This window comes from Thermobia domestica, chromosome 5 (assembly GCF_964235325.1).
Source record: "Thermobia domestica chromosome 5, izTheDome1.hap1.1, whole genome shotgun sequence".
In the NCBI taxonomy this organism is placed as follows: domain Eukaryota; kingdom Metazoa; phylum Arthropoda; class Insecta; order Zygentoma; family Lepismatidae; genus Thermobia; species Thermobia domestica.
In genome coordinates this window covers 277,687,963-277,708,687 of record NC_137458.1, presented here as the reverse complement: position 1 = coordinate 277,708,687, position 20,725 = coordinate 277,687,963, and the positions used below count along the sequence as shown (strand labels likewise).

Below are 20,725 nucleotides of genomic sequence, written 5' to 3'. Positions count from 1 at the left end.
GAAATTGTGAATTGATTAATGTACCTAGGTATAAAGTATTGATTAATGTTGTGTACGACATAGAAGAGAATTATCCTACTTGGACTTGCGATACAATGAAACATTTTGCAGAAGATTCGTACATTATGAGAAATACCTACTAGTGTCGGCTCTTGATTGAAGACGCATCAGTAAAAATTATAATCTTATCAATACAAAGTGAGGGAGGAAAACTTGAAATTATGTTCTAATTCTTGTATACAATATTTACAACATTATTTAAGATTTCTTCCCTTAGTTTATATCAATAAAATTGCATTTCTTTTTCTCAAAGTGACTTCCTGCAAAAACCCACAATGATTTTGTGAAGGTTAAGAAAAGAACATATTTAGACTGTTTCATACACAAAGAGCGTAGAATTCTAAGGACACTGATATTTTTGAATTAATTTTTCAGTCTTATTACAAATACAAGATTTCTCTGTTTCATTTGTGATACAACTTACGTCAAGGTTAATGATTGTTACACCGAGGTCAATAACATGATCTACTCTATTTAGTGGAGCGTTACCTATTTGGTATTAATACTATGATTAGTTCTTTTTTTCTTGTGTACGAAATGACACTGCATTTTTCACCATCTTATAGCAGTTTCTTGATTTTACACCATTCGTCAGGTTCACTGATGTAATTTTGCCCAGGACTGGCATCTCTTCTAGAAGACCACTTGATATTACAATATATATTTTTTAATACTCTTTACATAAAAATTAGAAAAGAATTTACCTAACTGTGTTCCTCGAAACAGCAGAAGACTGTGCAATATTTCTTATACATATACAAGTATCCTTTTACGAGGAACAGAACCTTAATACATGTTGTACAACATAAGTTCTTCACATGATTCTTCTATCAATATTAATGGAACCCATTACATTTTTGGAACATTTTTCGAAGTGACGTCGGTTTAATGTACTAAATTTATGTGGGAGTAAAGACATATTATTGCCTCATTAAATTCAAATTTGTGTAAGCAGGGGTGCCCACAAAAGGGGACCTATGACGCAAACTGAGTCATTGAAATATTTGGGGGGGGGGGGTAAAAATCTATATAAATATGTTTGAGGAGGTGTAAAAATTAATCGCAAAGATTTTTTTTCATGGAAGAACACCTACGGATAGACAATTGAGGGAGGGGTGGCGTCATGCACATGAGGGGTGGGTGGGCACCACTGGTATAAGTGCACTTACAATAAAATTGCCTAAATTATTTCTAAATTAATTCTGTTCTAAATTAATTTCTATTGCAGATTTCTATAAGAAAATTCTCTTTGGCGATAATTTTGATGTATCTTGATCCTCAAACACAAAACCAATATGAAGCAAATGCGAGCGAGGTTCATTGTTACCAAATCAAAGTTACCGATTTTTTAAAATTATTATTATTTTCGAAAATGGACTTATAAACGGACACTTTGGTATAATATAAAAATATGAAGTTGTAAATTATTATTAATGTATATACAGCAAAGTAGTAAAGATATACAGTAAGAGAGTAAAGTTCAATTCTTGTTAATGAGATTGCAAATAATAGTATTCCATTTCCTATCCAAATTTCCTTATTCAATGTTTACATTAGGATTTTTTGTTCTGATGTAAAACCTCAAAAACATTTCTTCTTTCAATCGTTGAAGAGTCACACAATGTAAAGCCTTATATATTACGCATTTATTTTTATAATATGTTTGGACAACCGTAACCATGAAATGGCTTCTTTAACATCTCGTGACTCCCTTAGATGTTCCTTTAGTCTGGTATTGATATTCCTTTTGGTCATACCAATCGCGTAGGTATCTGCGCAAGAACAAGATACCTCGTAAATGCCGCTAAGAGAACTTTTATCAATGAAATAGTGTCTGAATTGGCTCAAAGACCTTTCCAAATTTTTAGGTGGGTTTAGTCTGACTTTTAAGTTACGCTTCATTGCAATTTTTTAAAGTCTATACGACGAACTACGAAATAGTGGAAAGGAAACCCATTTATTTACTTGTTTATCCTATATTTTAGTTATATCAATTTTTGAACTTTCTACAATATTGAATGTCCTTTGTTGCCAAGCTTCCATAATGAGCCTAAATCACTTACGTAATCTGTAAGATGTAATGAACATAATCCAGATGTTCGACTTAATCTTCCAAGGATGTACCGATTTTTGTGCACGTATTAGTTGCTAGAATAAATTTCCTACAAATTTATGCCTGGAATTTATTGTGTATACTATACAAAGTAACATCAAGAATTTTTTTTTTCTTTCAATTCAAGCATAAATTTAATTTTAGAGTTTATCTATTCCAATTGTCCATTAGAAGCTGTAATTGGACGTCACACTTGTAAATTATAAGCAAGTCAGCAGCATAACGAAAATATTTGATGTATCTTAATTACATGTTGTCCAGAATTCCTGACTCAAAGTACCATGTTTCTAGTAGTGGGAAAGATTTCTCATAGCTAGTTCATCTTTTTGCTAACAACAATTATCTTCTAGTTAAAATAATTATGAAGCACACACACCTCTAGAATTTTAGTGATTTCCTAACTTTCAATGGGTATAGAACTCATCATGTCTATGATGTCTACGGAAGCCATTTTCAATTGATTGGCGTTTATTAACGCACACACTTCTGTTTTAACTTCTGACTATGATTAACAACGTATTAAACTCAGACGTGTTTGTAGAAATACAATCAACTTGGATAAGTTACATGCCAGATGAAAGAGCTCGGAAATAATGTGTTGTAATTGGTACCTCACCTTTAAATATCTTAGGCATACCATAAATAACACTTTGATTTAAAAAAGCTAAATTGTAATCAATTAATTATGATTCCAAAATAATATTTACTATTTTGATCAGGTAGAGGGTTCACTGCAATCAAAGTATAATACTGACTTTCTAATGCAGCCATTTTCCCCTTATATACAATAATTTATGTGATTATATTATACTGGGAAAATAATTTACAGTAGGTTGATAAGAGCGCATCCCGAATCCGTTCGTCCAAATGCTACGTGTAATAATCGTATATCTACAAGTGTGTGGAAAATCGTATAACAGTTTCAGCTGTGTTAACTTTGCAGTGGTATCGCAATTTATAGATAGGCAGCTAATGTTGTATCTCACATTCTTCATAAGACGTGGGGAACTAGGCAAGTAGTAACATTTAACACAGAAATTACCGCAGCTTGATTTAAATTCCAAGTAATGGAATAAAGTACTGCAATTTTTCATGATCTTGTACAATCCTTATTAAAAGGACAAAGTTTTACAATATACATTTTTATCTTTTACGCCATAACATACGTACCTGAAGATTTGCCTTGGAAGTGATCCACCTACCCCCAACAGCCAAGCAGGAAATTACGTCATGTTTGGAAGGCAGTAAGCTAACAGTAGTGTCTTTTTTCTCTGCATATATATTGGAATTCTGAAACAGGCATAAGTATATAGGTAAGGCTAATGGCAGTATCCTTAGGAGACCTAGCAAAACATACAGAAACTACATAAATTTAAAGACACAGATAAGTTAAAACATCTTATTCGCCAGCATATAAGACGCACCAGTGCGTAAGATGCAACCAATTTTCTGTATTCAATTTTAAGGATAAAAAAAAAAAAAGTTTCGTTGCATATTATAAAGATTACAAAAATAAAATATGATATTTTAGCAAGAAACATAAGCGCAGTTAACACTATTTAATTAAAGGTAGAATCGCACGCATGTCTGGGAATGTAGCGTATGTGCGTCCATACGAGGTGAGGCCAGAAAGCTTTTACTCTCACCATTAGAGAGATGAGCCAGGCATCTGTAATTTGGTCTACGGATGCATCCTTCTTTACATATTTATTTAACATTGCTTTGCATTTCTCACATCCATGGATCAATTTGATAATACAGGGCGACAAATAATGAACTATATGAAATAAAACGGATATTAGTGACAAACTACGTAGTACATAAACTGTATCGCACATGTAAATGACATTACAGACATTCGGATTTAGGTTATGACAAGTTCGATATGTCTGCCATCTCTGGCGATGATGTGGCGCAGACGAACAGCAAAATTCTGCATGTCCCGTTGAAGTTGTCGGAACATTGATGCTGTCGATAACCTCCTAAATGGCAGTTTTAAGCTCGGCAATGGTTTTGGGGTTATTGCTATAAACATTGTCCTTAACACAGCTTCACAAAAATGAGTCATATGGGTTCAGATCCGGGGAATATGGCGGCCAAGCGAGTCCCCTTCCAGTGACCTCTGGGTACACCAGAGCCAGAATGCGGTCCCCAAAATATTCCTCCAGGACGTCAAACACTCTCATGATCCGATTGGGTCGAGCTCCGTCTTGCATGAAGCACATCCTGTCGAAATCAGGGTCACTTTGGGTAATAGGTATGAAATCATTTTGCAAAACCGTCACGTATCGTGCAGTCGTCATCGTGCCGCGAAGGAATATCGCACCGATTATTCCATGGCTGGACATTGCATACCACACCGTCACCCATTCAGGATGGAGAGGTTTCTCTATTGCGAAATGCGGATTCTCAGTCCCCCAATGCGCCAATTTTTCTTATTGACGAACCCATCCAAATGAAAGTGCGCTTCGTCGCTAAATCAAATCATATTCACATCAAATTCCTGGTCGTCAATCATCTGGACAATAGTATTGGCAAAAACCAACCACTGTTCCATGACCATAGGGCTTAATGGCTGATGGGTTTGAATTTTGTATGGGAAGAGATGCAGGTCTTCAACAACAATTTATCGCAGGGTTTCCCGGTTGATTCCCACCTGTTGTGCAGCTCGTCTGATCGATGTCCGTGGGATGGTTTGAAACACAACGCATGTCTTCGCGACGTTTTCAGGCGTTTTCACACTTGTTTGTCGACCGACATCGCCAATACTGTCATCACAAACACTATCTGTTCTCTCAAACTTGTGAATCAAATTGTTGATTGTTAGTACACTTGGACCGGTTGTCTTTAATTTGTACTCGTCGCAAACTTTCTTTACGCCGCAATCTAACTGTTATTGCTCCCATAATAGGCCTTCACAAGTGCTATATGCTCCTGCACGCTGTGCCGTGACATTTTCACTTGCAAATGGCCGACATCAACATGTTGCATGCGCATGTGCATACGAATTCCCATCATGCCCTGTGCTCAGCCACGCAGTTTGGATGTCATTACACGAACCGTTCAGAAATTATACCGGCTCAGAACCGGTTTTATTTCATACAGTTCATTGTCACCCTGTACTATCTGAAAAAAAAAAAAAAATCTTCGAAGTTTGAAGCAAATCAGATTTCCACCGAACTAATGGCCTAATCATCCGCAAAACGTTTAGCCCGAAATGTTTGTTTATATTTGGGAAGAGAAATAAATCGCACGGGAGCAAATCGCGTGAATATGGTGATAGCTATAATGGCGTACAAAAGTGAATTTTTTCCTGCTCGGTGTGCCGATGCATTTCCCAAACTTCGTCAGCAAATATGGCAGTATTTTTCCTGCATCAGCAATACTGGGCAAATCTACAAACACAAATAATTTTATATAATGTTATGAAAACAGTTACGATAAAATTAAAGCTAAGCTGCTTGATGAAATATTGTTGCTTTATAAACTCAAGTCAAGAGAATATTTCTTTGTTGGACGTCCTGAAACTGCTCTAAAAGTTATTATAAACCACTCAGTTTCCGAAGTGACCAGCATCATAGGTGAGAAAGACGACAGTCTATCTACTTGCAATTTTATACCATTGTTAATGTCTGTATTACTCAACCTGCTACATTAAGCTTTTCTTTATCCAAATTGTACATTAAACATTTCATTCAATAGTGAAGACAATACACTATGAACTTACATTCAAATTAATATATGGGGGCCGCGGTGGCTCAGTGGCAGAGAGTTCACCTCTGGTGCATGAGATACTTGGTTCGATTCCAGCTCGCGCCAAGTGAGGCTTGTGGTGGACAAATACCGTGTGCGTGGGTTTTCTCGGGGTTCTCCAGTTTCAACCCACTTTCTTCATTCCACCATTTAATTCATTTCCCATCATCACCGTCTCCTTTAGTCTAGCCTACATAACCGTGATTTTTTTAAAATTAATATATATATATATATATATATATATATATATATATATAGTGAGTAGCTTCACACGAAAAAGAGTACTAACTTACCATTCAGTATGATTAAGTTGTCTACTGATCAATTCATTATGATCAGTATATTCAAATCTCTCTCTCCTCAGTGGTAGAGCGTTCACCTCTGGTGCTTGGGATTCCGGGTTCGATCCCAGCCCCCGCCAAATGAACTTTGTGGTGGACAAACACCGTGTGCGGGGGTTTCCTCCCACTTTCTTCATTCCACCATTTCATTCATTACTCATCATCATCGTCTCCTTTAGCCTACGCGGCATAATCGTGGTACGTAAAACTCAGATTTCATTTCATTCTCTCTCTCTCTACATGGGATATTTAATGAATTCGGGGAATTACACCCACCCATATCTTTTTGTTCAGTTCAATTAGATCTATTGATTAGAATGTATGTTTCATCTTGGATATTTTCTTCATTAACCGCTAATAATATTGTAAAAAATTAAATTTTTCTAATGAAGGAGTGATTCTCGATCTAAGTTTCCTTTACCATTAACTCCAAAGACAACAACGCGAAGCAGCAAATGTCCTTTAACAGTATTTCTTATTTCTTAATATATTAATACGACAATTACTGTTGATGTTGTTATTGTAATGAAGTTACAATAACAGAGACAATAAGAGTGTTTTGTATTTTACTTTGATTGCTTTGCAATTCTAAGAATCCATAATATTTTCAAGATTTTGAATTTTTTGAAAAAAAAAAAAAATCTTTTGGATTGATAAATTTTACCAATTTATACAAATACGTACAACCAGAAATAATAACACATTGTACATAGCAAGAAATTATCTGTAGTATTACGCACAATATGTTTGTAAATAGCTCTGTTTGCTAATATCCCTCTTTGTTGATATAGTAGCTAGAGGGCGCACCTTTACTACATGGGGTTCCAAGTTTGATTCTCGGAGAGAGAGCCTTGAAATTTGAACGCATTACCATAGTTTGAATTTCAACTTAAACTGTAGGTCTACGTCTCATCGTCTCATATAGTATATATATATATATATATATATATATATATATATATAGGGTGTTACTGAACTATACCGACAAACTGTAAGAGGTGATTCCTCACATCAAAATAAGAGAAAAAGTTCATATGCACCTATGGCGAAAAATGCATAGCTTCAGAGCTAGGGCTGTCCAAAATTGCGAAAAAGCTACATTTCAATAGGCCCTATTTCGAATTCTAGAAACTGTGGATGAAGGTTCTGATCAGCGTAAAGGAAGCCACACATACCAAAAGTGCATATTTCATCAGTTTGTCAATAGATGTAGAGGGTATTCTCTACAGGATGTAATAATCAGATATGTTTTCAATAGAGTTTTCAGATATACCCTAATTTCAAGGGTCCAAAGTAAGCAGGAAGTAAACGTTGACAACAATGGACATCCAATGCTTCGGAGAGAAGGCGAAAGTGTTAGGAACAGGCAGCTCGATGTTTCTTTGTGAGCGCATGCGTTTTTTCGAGTACGAGAGACCATACTGCTGACGATCCTTAACACTTCCGACATCGTGCCAAAAGGATTCCGTTCGGAATAACGTGATTTGTATTTCGTCACGGTATATTTCACGTTTTCTTCACTTATAAGCGTGAAAGAAAATATCGCAGCATGCGTTTTCCCGAGTACGAGAGACCTAGCTGCTGACGATCCTTAACACTTCCGACATCGTGCCAAAGGATTCCGTGTTCAGTGCTATCAAGGCTTATCGTTTGCCTACTTTGGACCAATCATAAAATCAGAGCGTATCTCAAAATTCGGTTGATGGCATTATTGGAAATTTCACCTTGCAGGGAATAATCTGTACGTCCATTGAACATTAATGAAATATGCATTTTTGGATTGCGTATGCGTGATTCCCTTTAAGCTGATAAGAACCATCATCCACAGTCTCCCGAATTCGAAACAGGGCATATTGAAATTTGGCTTTTTTGGACAGCCCTAGCTCTGAAACTATGCAGTTTTCGCCATAAGTTCATATGAACTTTTTATCTTGATGTGAGGAATCACCTCTTAAAGTTTGTCGGTATAGTTCATTAACACCATATATATATATATATATATATATATATATATATATATGATGTAAAATAGCAAAATAACACACAAAATTTCACAGCTGTACTGAAGGGGATGTGAACTCCAATTTCAGTTAATTTCAGTTAAGCACTCTTTTGTGTGTTTAATAATTTACCTGAAATATCCAACATTCTAGAAACTGCAGGTTGTTGCTAATAGGAGCTGGGAAAAGCACACATCCTGTCAATTGTCAAACACGTAATCTTGTAGTATCGTTATGTTCCTTAATTTTCTTATGTTTAATATTATTAATAGAATTTCCAGTTACATACTGCATATTTTTCCACTATGTATTTACCAAGTTCAAAAAGTGCGTACGTTGGAGTTTAGCGTCCCTTTCAGAACCGAGACTATATGAGACATGGGCCTACAGCTTAACGTCGGATTCGAAGCATATGAGCTTCCACTGAGTATCGAATCCAGGTCCGTTGTGGCCAACGTACATATGCAGTACAAAGGCGTTTTTCAACAAAGCAACAAGCCTTCCTGTTGGTTAGTGGCTAATGTATGTGCCTTTGCTTAACATCTTTCCGAATTTGATTCTCAGTAGGAGAACAAGCAATTTAATTTCGCAATCACTTTTTTCATATATATATCCGTCTCCTTTAACCTAAAGGGCATAAGGACGTTAAACGGACGTTAAAAGGACGTTAAACTAACAAAATTCAATGACACACACAGTGTGAAAAAGTGGCTGACTGGACCGGGATTCGAACTCGGGACCTCCAGCATACCATGCCAACGCGTTAAACACTACGCCATCCAGTCTTCTACCCAGAACAGCCACGCACTCTCTCACTCTCGAGGTCGGTGCTCTCATCTGAGTGGCTGCTCTGGGTAGAGGACTGGATGGCATAGTAGTTAAAGCGTCGGCACGGTATGACGGCGGTCCCGGGTTCGAATCCCGGTCTAGTCAGTCACCTTTTTACTCTTTGTGTGTTATAGAATTTGCACCTATAGAGGATCTGATGTGTAAAAAAATCAATTGTTTCTTCCTTTTATTAGGTAATAAAAAAATCACTTAATTTAATCAACAAAGCAATACTTTTCGTTTCAGACATGTATTTGAAACGCTGCTACGCAATAAGACTTTCATTCCCCGCCAACTACTTTACATTTGCAAGAAGGAATTTAACCCATTAAACTTTGCATTAGGTAAATATTGCTAATCGTTTATAAGAAGAAAATCTTAACATTGCAGGGACAACCGGACATTGACAGAAAACACTGATGGTTTTTTTTTTGTTTGTTTGTTTGTTTGTTCCCTTCTCTATAACAAACTTGAAGAATTTATCAATGACTTTTGAACATAAAAAATCACTTTCGTTATGCAAATGATAATATTCCAACACCTACCTGGGGATACTGGCTTACTCCTTGGTCCACTATAATATCTACACCTAAGTTGCCAGTTTCCAGCATACATACAGACTTCAAACTCGAATTCTTCTCGTTTATTTCAATTATTTGCGCTGTAAAAGTTAAGGAATAGAAAATATAATTAAATGAAAAACTAACTTTAAGTTCATGTAGAATAAACTTCCTTATTAAGCTCAATCATAAATTAATAAATGTGAATTTTAAATTAGTCTTGTCATTATTTATTTCTATTTCAATAACCACTTTGTATCTTGATAGCATAGATGATTCTATATTTTAGTTTTATTTGTAATGTCAAAACTTTTCATTTTCTTTTTCAATTATTAAGGAATTATAGATAATTTTAGATGAAAATATAAAATAAACATAACAGCTTAGCGGCCATATTGGTTAGTTAACTATATGAAGTCACTATGTGACTTTGTACCTCTTGAACCACTCGATTGATCTCGATCAAATTTTCAACATAGATGAGGTTCGGTTTTGGGATGGTTTTTATTATTCCACTTTGACGGTACATCGTAGAGGAGGGGAGGGGGAGATATATAAAAATAAATAAAACTTAATAACTCTTGAACCACGAGACCGATCTCGATCATTTTTTGTTACAGATAAGATACGGGCCTGGGATGTTTTTTTATGATTTCACTTTGACGGTTCAACCTATGGGAGGGGAGATTTACGTACATGATCGAAAATGACCGATTTTGGTGTCAAATCCATAGTTTTCGGAGTCATTGAGATGAACAGTGACATTTTCGCTACCGTTTAAATTCAAATTGAGCCACGCAACTTAGGGAAGGGAGGGGGATATATATACATTCGAAAATGACCGATACTAGTGTAGAATCCTTAGTTTTCGGGGTCACGTCGTGTGTACTCTGGGAATCCTTTCCCTCTTATTGTGTACACCACCACTGTCACGTCACGATTCATGTGATTGTCAATTCTGCGGAACGATCTCACGGCCTCTCGTAGCGCCAATATATAGCCACTTCGAAGTTATTTAATTGTAAAACAGATACTTATTAATGTCGTCTTTGCATTGCAGATCCACATACAACTGATTCGTGCATCAACTACGCTTAGGGTGTCTGATAATCTCAAAACTACTAGCGTCATGTCCTCTAGAGACACTACGTTTAGCCTATTATGGCTGGTATTCTAGGACCTTCAGACTAAAATTAGCTACAGATATGTGAGCTGTGATGTGAATTTCATTAGAATAGAACTAGTGTAAACCCAGCGTTTTTAAATCCGTTTCCAATATACATGGTGTATCAAAAGTTCGGGGCCATAGGCTAACTTTGTTATGAGTAAAGATACGAAACGAAAAAATGGAAAGAAATAAAAGTTGTTTGAAATAGATAGTTTTCGATCTAAAATAGTCGAATTTTTCCAATCGTTCCAGCGGTTTGGGTCTACACTGATAAGGCGCCTTATGTTAAATAAAACAAAAGAAAAAAAGCAGCGTTACTATTTTAGCACGCTGTTGTCTTGAGCTTTCACTACACGAGCAATACAGAACTGTTGGGAAATTGATGCAACTTGTTCTACTGTAGATTTTCTTAATAACAATATGCACGTTTCCCCGTGTCATTTGTGCGCGCGCTTACGTTCCGTTTAAACGGTCTGCTGATCTACCTAAAAATAATACCTTCTCATTTAACACAGGGCACCTTACCAGTGCAGAGTCCAAACGGCTGGTGCGATTAGAAAAGTTCAACCATTTTACATTGAAAATCATCCATTTCTAACAAATTCCCTCTTTTTCCGTTTTTGCGTACCTTTACTCTACGGAGTTTTTCCTATGGCTCCGGAATTTTGGTACACCCGGTGTATGTAAGTATATACATCATATTATTTTGTAATTATAGATTGCCGATATTATCCAAATTTTTACCATGTTGCGAGAAAGCGTGGAACTGTTCGAAATTCGTTCAAGATTTTTAAAACTGTTTTGAAGATAACATTTATTAGAATATTTGTCATGCATGTTACTGAGGTGTAATTGTGATTCATGAAACTATGTGTTTACGAATAATAAGTGTTTGAAGTAGGTTAATGTTTATATTGTATGCGCTTCATCCAGAAAATTGAGAGAAAGCATATAACAGTTTTCAGAAACTTAGGTAACTGTATACTTTGTTTCCCGTGAGCATTGGAAGTAGTAGTTCAAAGTGTATTTACATTTATGTGTAATCAGAAGATACCACGATAGTTTCAGCCCCAAGCGTGGTTCATTTACTAACTGATCGTTGTTAAGATAGAATTGAAGTGAGGAGTTCAAAAACCAAGTCATGTAGTCACGAAAATGCAAATTTTTATTTCCTTTTACTTCCTTTGTTGTTTTTCTAATTGGTACTTGATTTCTGAATCATTCTTCTTTTTACATTGGATGTTCGTTCAGATTATAAATTGTGTGGGAAATTTGCGTGTTCTTCTAATTAGCGTATTACAAATGCATCATAAATACGAGATGCCAATGATCTTTGTGGCGATCCAAGATCTGCTGAACACTTTAATGGATTTCGATTAGCATTTAAGTTTCCATGAGCTTACAGTACAGAATAATCTTAAACGTGAAACTGTTTCATTTCCTTAAAATGATAAAGAAAATAAATTCACTCTATCGGTGTTGAGTACATACATTTTTTTTTTTTTTTTTTTAATCCATTGACTTACTTGAGAAATTATTTTTCCATTTTCTTTGAAATAAACTGGGATTTTGTTGACGTGACTTTATTAAGTTTTCTTCAAGTCCGGGTAAATGTTCTTATACGAGGGTAAGTAAAAAACTATCCGTAATTTTAACATAACTCTTTTTACATTGTTCGTACTGACCTGTCCTCTTTTATTTTATTGTTATGCTGTTGTGATCATGCTATGAAGTTGTCTTCCTCTTGTTGCAGATACATCACGGCCGCACCATTAGAAGTTTGCACCAAAGAGGAGCAACAAGCAGTGATCCGGTTAACTGACAGAACGGCAAATGATAGTACAATCAAAGCCATCACAGTCCCCATGTGAGCGTACAACACCAACAATCGATCAATCGATTGTTGGTGGCACGTCTATATTTCACGTTCCTCTTGCACTATTACCTCTCTTACTTGTGCTACTTCAAAACATCTTTGGTAGTGTCAGTAGAGACTCTAGTGGTGAGGCGAATAGAGAGAACTGATGTTCAGAGACTATATTCGCTTCTGCCTCGACACAATAATGGATATCTGCGTGTTTGTAGACGTACACATGAGTGGCAAAATCTAGCGTATGTTTGCATTTGTTATGCAGATGTCATGCAGAATCCATATCTGAAATTTTAATACAGGAGGTAACAACATAAACATTCCGCTAATCTCCGCTCTTGACTCAGCGGAGTATGACATATGCATTGATCATGTCGTTAATCATGTCTCCCGATCTTGTCTGAAACTTTGCAGCTCCCAATTTATCAAAGTGTGTGTTACACAGAATTTACTTCAATACTTCAAGCGATTTATACTGCACTACAGTCGTTATTAAATGGTTTACCAAGAATCTAGGATAATGTTCATCCTTCGAAGAAGAAAAGATCCTCGCTCTTCTTATGTAATAAAAATATAACCGTTACCAGGTTATATAAGTAATTTTTAGGGACGCTCTGTATATTTTGGAAGGACAGAAACCAATCACCGATTTATATTTTATTCTTGCAACGAAAATCATTTCTTTTCTTCTCTGGGAATAGCGAACAGCTCGACTTCTCTTTCACGAATTAGAACATTAGAACCTTTCATCGCTCACCATTTGTATTGTATTGTATTGTATTTATTTTCGCACAATACATATATGCGAAACGTTTCACAGTGAGATTTTAGTAAGCAACAAGACGACATTCATTTTGTGAACTACATGCGTGTGAACTCTGTTTCGTGTACTTGGAACCTTCAGTGTTTCTTCCTTACTCATTACTATGCAAAGACTACGTTATATAGTTATTTGGAATTGGATTAAGTGCTTTTTTCAATTACTTATGGAAATACTACATCACAGGTACCTGAACGCCTCACAGACGCCAAACAATATTGCTCGGCCAGCTCTTATCTCGAAGTTCTCACGTTCGAACTGTTGTCTTCTTTTTCATTGTGGCCAGTGAACTGTGAATTAACGCAAATTCTTTCAACATTTATTTGCGTATCCATACAGGTGGTTTAAATTATATTACATTTTAAAATAAACTACTAACACTGACTAGTTGGTCAGCCAAGCTTTTACCCCGAGCGTCGGAACTCAGGGAGTTTTCTCCGCATGTTGACGCAGCCAATATGCTAGTTTCGTTCGTTATACAGTTAAGCAAAGGGGAATAAGTTATTAAGTAGTCGCACAAGGACCTTCTTAGCGGATAGCCCCATTTAGTTAAGTCCCTGGTCCTCTGATCACGTTCGAGTAAGTTATCGGTTCCTAGCAACTTTTTGAGTTTTATACTGTACCGGAAAATGTTTATTCCATGGATACGGTACTATGAATTTTTGGTGAATTCTCATCGCAGCAGCCAGGAACTTACGTCGTGGGACTATTTTCAGTGTAACCCTACAGTGTTAACCCCTATGTGTATCATTTAGTGGTGTGAGAAAAGTGCTCCCCAAAATATGGTGATCTCCAAAATATAATATTTCATTCGTGTATATATGCTCGATGATACAAATTTAAAAGGGCTCGTATTTTGAAATGTGAAGTGTAACTTTGTGTTTATTGAAGTAGTTAATTGTCCACATCCATACCAGTGTTTCGTGTTGTGATTATTTTCTTCTCCATTATTATTATTTTTTTTATACATATAGTGTATCTAATAAATAAGTATATCATCATTTTATTCAATGTGTTTTCGTCCCATGTGTGAATGGTATTTTGTGAGTCGCGGTCTAACCAGTTGTCTGGATGTCCATGAGGATTTCGAGACAAGATGTCTGAACCTCTCGGTGCTTTATGCTCATCTCATCGTCGAGACCTGAGAGCGATCCGGGAAGAGTTCTGTAATTATTTTTTGGAAGTGTTCTTTAGTGTCTTAACCAGGTAAGCTCAGCTGTTTTGAAAGTACACATTGGTTGGACGAGAGGAGCAGATCCGGAAAGAGGTTACAAAAACACGAACAAATGATATAACAAATGATGCATATTTACAATTATGTTGAAAAAACGTAGAAAAATTGAATGAAAAGAACTTACCTAATTCTACATCCAGACTTTGCAGATAAAGCTTTTCATCTAAGGAAGAGGACGTTGTGATTATTTTGGCCCCCCAATGATGTGCTAATTGTACACACATACTTCCAAAAGAGGACGCACCATCTAATATCACAACTGAAAAAATAGTAAAAGAAAGAAATAAATACATTAACTTACATGCCTTAAATATAAAACCAAAGTAGATATCAAGAGGAAACACACGAAGCAAAACAGGAAAAACAGAGAAAATGAATATGCAAAATTTTAAATCCTAAAGTTAGTTTTATTGTTAGAATCACATTATTAATTCATTTCAACCTCCTATAAATGTGAAAAGTAAAAATCATAAGGAGCCTTATCTAACTACGACACAAAATTACGAAAACATATGTGATAGAAAAAGAAAAAACGAAAAAGTAATTAATCAGAAAGATGAAATTCTGATACAGGTTTTTGTTACACATAATGGCTGCAAATTATATTTACTAAATGATCCAATCTTTACGTATAACACATTAAAAAAAGACAATATATAGTTATACGTATACACGTGATGTGCTTCTATAAATTAGTTCACACTTTCCTTTATTTAGTTTTTCTGCTTCTGTACACATTGATTCCTGTTCCAATAACAGTAAGTTATAACCAGCTTTTTTCAATGATGCTTCTAAACTAGATTCTTCTTTCGAAGTTGGCAAAGCATTCCATCGCTTCAGCTGCAATTATAAAGGGTGTTAATGAACTCCATGTCATAACTTTAAGAGATGATTCCTTATATCAAATAAAAGAAAAAGTTCTAATAAACATTCACAGGGTCCTCTCGCAAGCGGTTCAAATAATTACATGAACTAGAATGCTCTCTATCCAAATATCAACATTTTATAATCTCAAGGTACCGGTGTAACGAATTACATACAATAAGTTTGGTTACAGTGACATACTTTTAAGTTTAATTACGTAGTCGTTCTATGGGTACAAGAGAGTTGTGAAACTTGGATATTTAGAGTGAGTGTACACTAGATCCTGTGTAATTCCGTGAACTGCTTGTGACAGGTCCCATAATTTTCAATGCAGGCGTTTCAAAATAGATATTTCGCATTTTCGCCAATTAAAAACTGAAAATAGACGTTTTCTGACTCACGTTTCTTTCATTTGATACAAGCAGGAAGACGAATCTCTTAAATTTATCTTACAGAGTTCATTAACACCCTGTAAAAATCCTGGAGGAGAAAAGAGTACATCTGTAGTAAGTGTGGAAAGCTGAATATTAATATGTAATCTTGTGTCCCTATCTTGCAAGCTATCATTGCAAAGATTGAGATATTGTAGATCATTATTAAATATTCCGCCTGTCGACAAGTCCTAGAACTAATAGGAACGAGAGAACTCTTTATTTTAACATCTTAAAAATTCGGACCTGGAAACATTTCTCCCACGTTTCCCGATCTTCACTTTCTTCTCTTAATTCCCAATATTTTTCAAATCATCAATCAGCTTTGCTCTTCTTCCTATCCTCCCTTTCCTTCGTTATGTAAAAGACAACTTTTTGCAAGATGTATCCAATTCAATTGGCTTTCATACGAAGGATGCTGGTTAAAAGCGTACTCTTCTCTCCTACCCGCTTTACAATATTGTCATATTTTATTCTTTCTGTCCATTTTATCTTCACCATCTTCCTCCAACTCACATTTTGAAGTTCTATAAACATTTCTTCTCTAACTTTTCGTAATATCATAGTCTCCGATCCATACTATCCAATACTCCATATCTAGCAATATTTTTCTGGAAGCATTTATGATTTATGTGCTTACATTCCAAAACGAATCAAACCTGTTCTGCACACTAACGCTAATTCTATGCCGTACTAAGTACCATTTTATTACGGTATTATCATTGTTTTGATAACCATATTATATATATATATATATATATATATATATATATATATATATATATATTTAAAATATATATATGAGTTACTGGCACATAGTAGAAACATAATTACATACTTTAAAAAAATAAAAATTATGGTATTTCTTAAGCACCAATGCATTCAACTTCCATATTCATTTTTTTACTGGTCATGCTTGAGGCAAGGGCGCCCATAAGGGGGTCAAGGTGGGGTGCTGCCCGCCTAAGAGAAAATCGTACTTGGGAATATCGAAAGCCCAATAGAATTTTTACATTAGTTATAGCAAAATTTGAAACTATATTTGAAACCTCTCTTATATTTGCCCCCTCTTGGATACCACAACATGGGCGCCCTTGGCTTGAGGCTAAAGAATTAAAGTTGCTGCTGGAAGCACGGGTTTGATTTCGAAAAGTACATTACAAGTACTTTCGCAAAATGCTTTATCAGGTGTTCAGGAGACATAGTAAGAAGGACGTTTAGCTTCAAGCACGACCTATGAAAGATGAATATGAAACTTAAATGTACTGGTACTTTAGAGACACATCATTATTGGTTCAAGGTTTATAGAAAATGGAACTGTATTAGGTTTACAATGAAATTATAATTCTAGAGTATCAATATATATGGAAAGGATCGCAGCAAGCGTCGATACAAGCTGTAAGAAATGCGTTTAAAGAAGAGCTGGTAAATTAAGGTTTAACAGGAAAATAAATATTCAAACTTATACGTAATACACAGAAAATACCTTACGAAATGACAATTCTGCATCATTCGAGTTATTGTTGGATCAAATTCGCTGTAATGTGCAGGAGTGAATAGACGATAACTCGAGCTCCTTCGTGGCTAAGCGGTTAGCGTACGCGCCTTTGGCGGAACAGATCCGGGTTCAATTCCCGGTGAGAGCTCATGTGGTTCGGATTCCACGTTAATCAGTAGGTCCACGTCTCATATAGCTTCGCTGCTGAACGGGACGTTAAACTCAAAATCCACTCAACTCAACGATAATGAACTATGATGAAACTGTGGATGTAAATACTGCTGTGTAGACATAAATTGTAAAGTCTACGCCATATTTCAAAAGTGGACTCAAATGAATCAACTAAAGGTCACAGTGCTATAGGCAACCATAATGAGAACTTCATCACTCAACCACTTCCTTAAACACATGTTTGTCTGATATCTCTACCTCCATATGTGTAACTACTCGCTCAAGAGAATGAAGTTAAACAATGGAATATTTACAAGAAGTCTTGTAGCGAAACTTATTCCAGAACAAAATTTAACATATCAAAAATATCATACAAAATGTCATATTTTTTTTCTTTTCTTTATATGATAGTGAATATCAGTAATTAAAAAAAAAGAAAATTACCTGTATCTCCGGAACACATTCTTCCAAGATAATGCAATGCCGTATACGCTTTTACAGCATCACCGATGCACCCTGCAGCATCAACGAAGCTCACTGACTCTGGTTTCACCACTGAAAATAGATAGCTTTCGTAAATATCATCATATCATACCATGTAAAATCCAACCTAATTAACCTACCTTACGGTTTTACGAAATCAGAAAGGTCATTGCCGCACAAACAAAGCCCCATCGCTGGATTCTATCCTGTACCAATCCAATCTACGCAGAATTACTAGAATCCATCTCCCTACGATACATTAGAACTCTCACGATATAAATGTTTTTAAGTCTCATTTTAGATTACAATGAACTCTACTGCGGATTGAACCCACTAATATATACGATACCATTCACACTAACAATATTTTTTATTTACAAACGTAATCCCAGATTCAGCTGAATGACACTTTACATCGTAATATCTAACAAATGAATGTGATAACATATTAATGCAATAATAAATAATAATAACATCTAAGATAGTAACGAGAATGGTTAAAAATAGTGAACTAAAATTTATATATTAAAAATGACATTATAATGTAGTTCTATGCAATTTCAGAACTAAATAAGTAGCAAGAGTGGTTAACAATAGTGGACTAAAATTTATCTATTAGAAATAATGTCGTATGCAGTTATATGCAGTTTGAGAATTAAAAAAATCGACAGCTGTATGTGATATAATTTCGTTACATACAAGGTCTGTCCGGGAAGTAATATCTGTGAAGCAACTGTACATTGCAGCACGCTCTATCTGCCGGGATCAATGGTGGTGTAAGTCAATTACCGAGCGAGTGAATAGCTCAGTTGACTCCGAGCTCTCGGAGGTGAAGGACGAACGATTTAGTAAACCTCTGTTTCATCTCTTGTATAAGTCGCGATGCAGCGCTCACTGAACCAAAGATAAGTGATGAAGTTTTGCGTGAAATTTGACAATTCTGCAGTGGAAACTTTTTCAATGTTTTAACAGACCTTTGGGGGTGAGTGTTCATCACAAAGGCAATTCTACAGATAATACAAGGCGTTTTTCGGAGACCATGTAGAGGTCAACGACAAAGCCCGCGCTACAGGCCTGTCAACCTCCTCAAACGACGAAAATGTTGACTGGTGTGAAAACTTTTGCAAACAGATCGTCAAATGAGTGTTCGTTTAATATCCGACACGTTAAATATTCCAAAAACTATCGTCCACGAGATTGTGACCAAAGATATGCACATGACAAAAATGTGCACGAAGCTTGTTCCAAGAATTTTGACCGACGACCAAAAATCTCGCCGAGTGGAAATTTGTCAAGATATTTTGGAAATCTATGAAAATGATTCTCACTTTTTGGACACTGTTATCACGGGTGATGAAATGTGGATATTCCAGTACGACCCCGAAACGAAGAGGCGAGTACTGAGTAGCACACCTCGGCGTCCCCTTGCCCAAGTAGGCTCGAATGAACCAATCAAAGATCAAGACTATGCTCACTGGTTTTCTGACATCAGGTCCACGTGAGTCCACCGTGAGTTTGCACTTCTTGGGACACCCGTTAATTCTAAATTTTACGTAAAAGTCCTCAAGAGACTGAGAGCAAGGATCCAGCGTGTCAGAACAGACGTCAGAGGTGATCGGAAACTTCATAATGAACACGTGCCAGCCCACACTGCCTTCGTCGTGACCAGCTACCTGGCTAAATCTAACTTGGCAACGCTGCCCAGCCACACTACAGCCTCGACTTAGTTCTCACACTTTTTCTTTTTTTCGTTTCTCCGTTTAAAATCCCCTTCGAAAGGACATCGTTACACAACAATTGACGACGTGAAAGCAGCTAGTGAAATGACTTTAAATGCACTTCCTGAATAGGCCTTACAGGATGCCTTCCCACATTGGAAATCCTGCTGGCAAAACTAAATCGACGCAGAAGGACAATATTTTGAAGAATTTTAATGTGCAGGTATTATTATGTAAACAAGAAACTTTTTTTTTTTTTTTTTAAGTAGATACGTAGAATTAGTGATATACTTCCGGACAGACCTTGTAACTTAGAAAGTTTGCAGGACAGAGAATATTGAATATAACAATTCTAAGTAAACTACCTCTCCCCCCTCTCTCTCTCTCTCTCTCTCTCTCTATATATATATATATATATATATATATATATATATATATATATAGTATGGCGCTAAATTCGTTGTACAAAAGCAGAGGAGTGATTCCTGAGAGTAAAACAAACAAAAAAGTTCCAATAAACATAGGACGAAAACCCCATCGTTTATGTGTTATAGGCTGCCGAAAACATGAAAAAATGAATTTTAAAGGTTCATAGCTCCAAAACTATGGGACCTACTGTAGTCGGGTCAAGACTTTACTTAGGAACTAGTATGTGCTCTATCCAAAAATACATGTTTTAGAATCCTAAGGTACTCACGCAACAATGTTTATGGAGGTAGTTGGAGAGTACTTTATATCATAGGCCCGTAGTCAAACTCCCACTATAAAAATTGTTGTGGAAGCACCTCAGGATTTTGAAACACGCATTTTTGG

General features: G+C 36.0%; 1 protein-coding gene across 2 annotated transcripts in view; it reads right to left on the bottom strand.

Annotated features, from left to right (window-relative positions):
• Window positions 1-20,725, bottom strand: part of LOC145686643 (ferry endosomal RAB5 effector complex subunit 4-like) — a 110,755-nt gene that overhangs the window by 16,781 nt on the left and 73,249 nt on the right. For both annotated transcript variants that reach the window (XM_081760121.1, XM_081760122.1), the window contains exons 4-7: window positions 18,156-18,266; window positions 14,872-15,006; window positions 9,641-9,756; window positions 3,344-3,463 (exon numbers count right to left, since the gene is read on the bottom strand). In XM_081760121.1, the coding sequence (XP_081616247.1) occupies window positions 3,344-3,463; window positions 9,641-9,756; window positions 14,872-15,006; window positions 18,156-18,266 (482 nt within the window). The remainder of the gene's footprint in view (window positions 1-3,343; window positions 3,464-9,640; window positions 9,757-14,871; window positions 15,007-18,155; window positions 18,267-20,725) is intronic.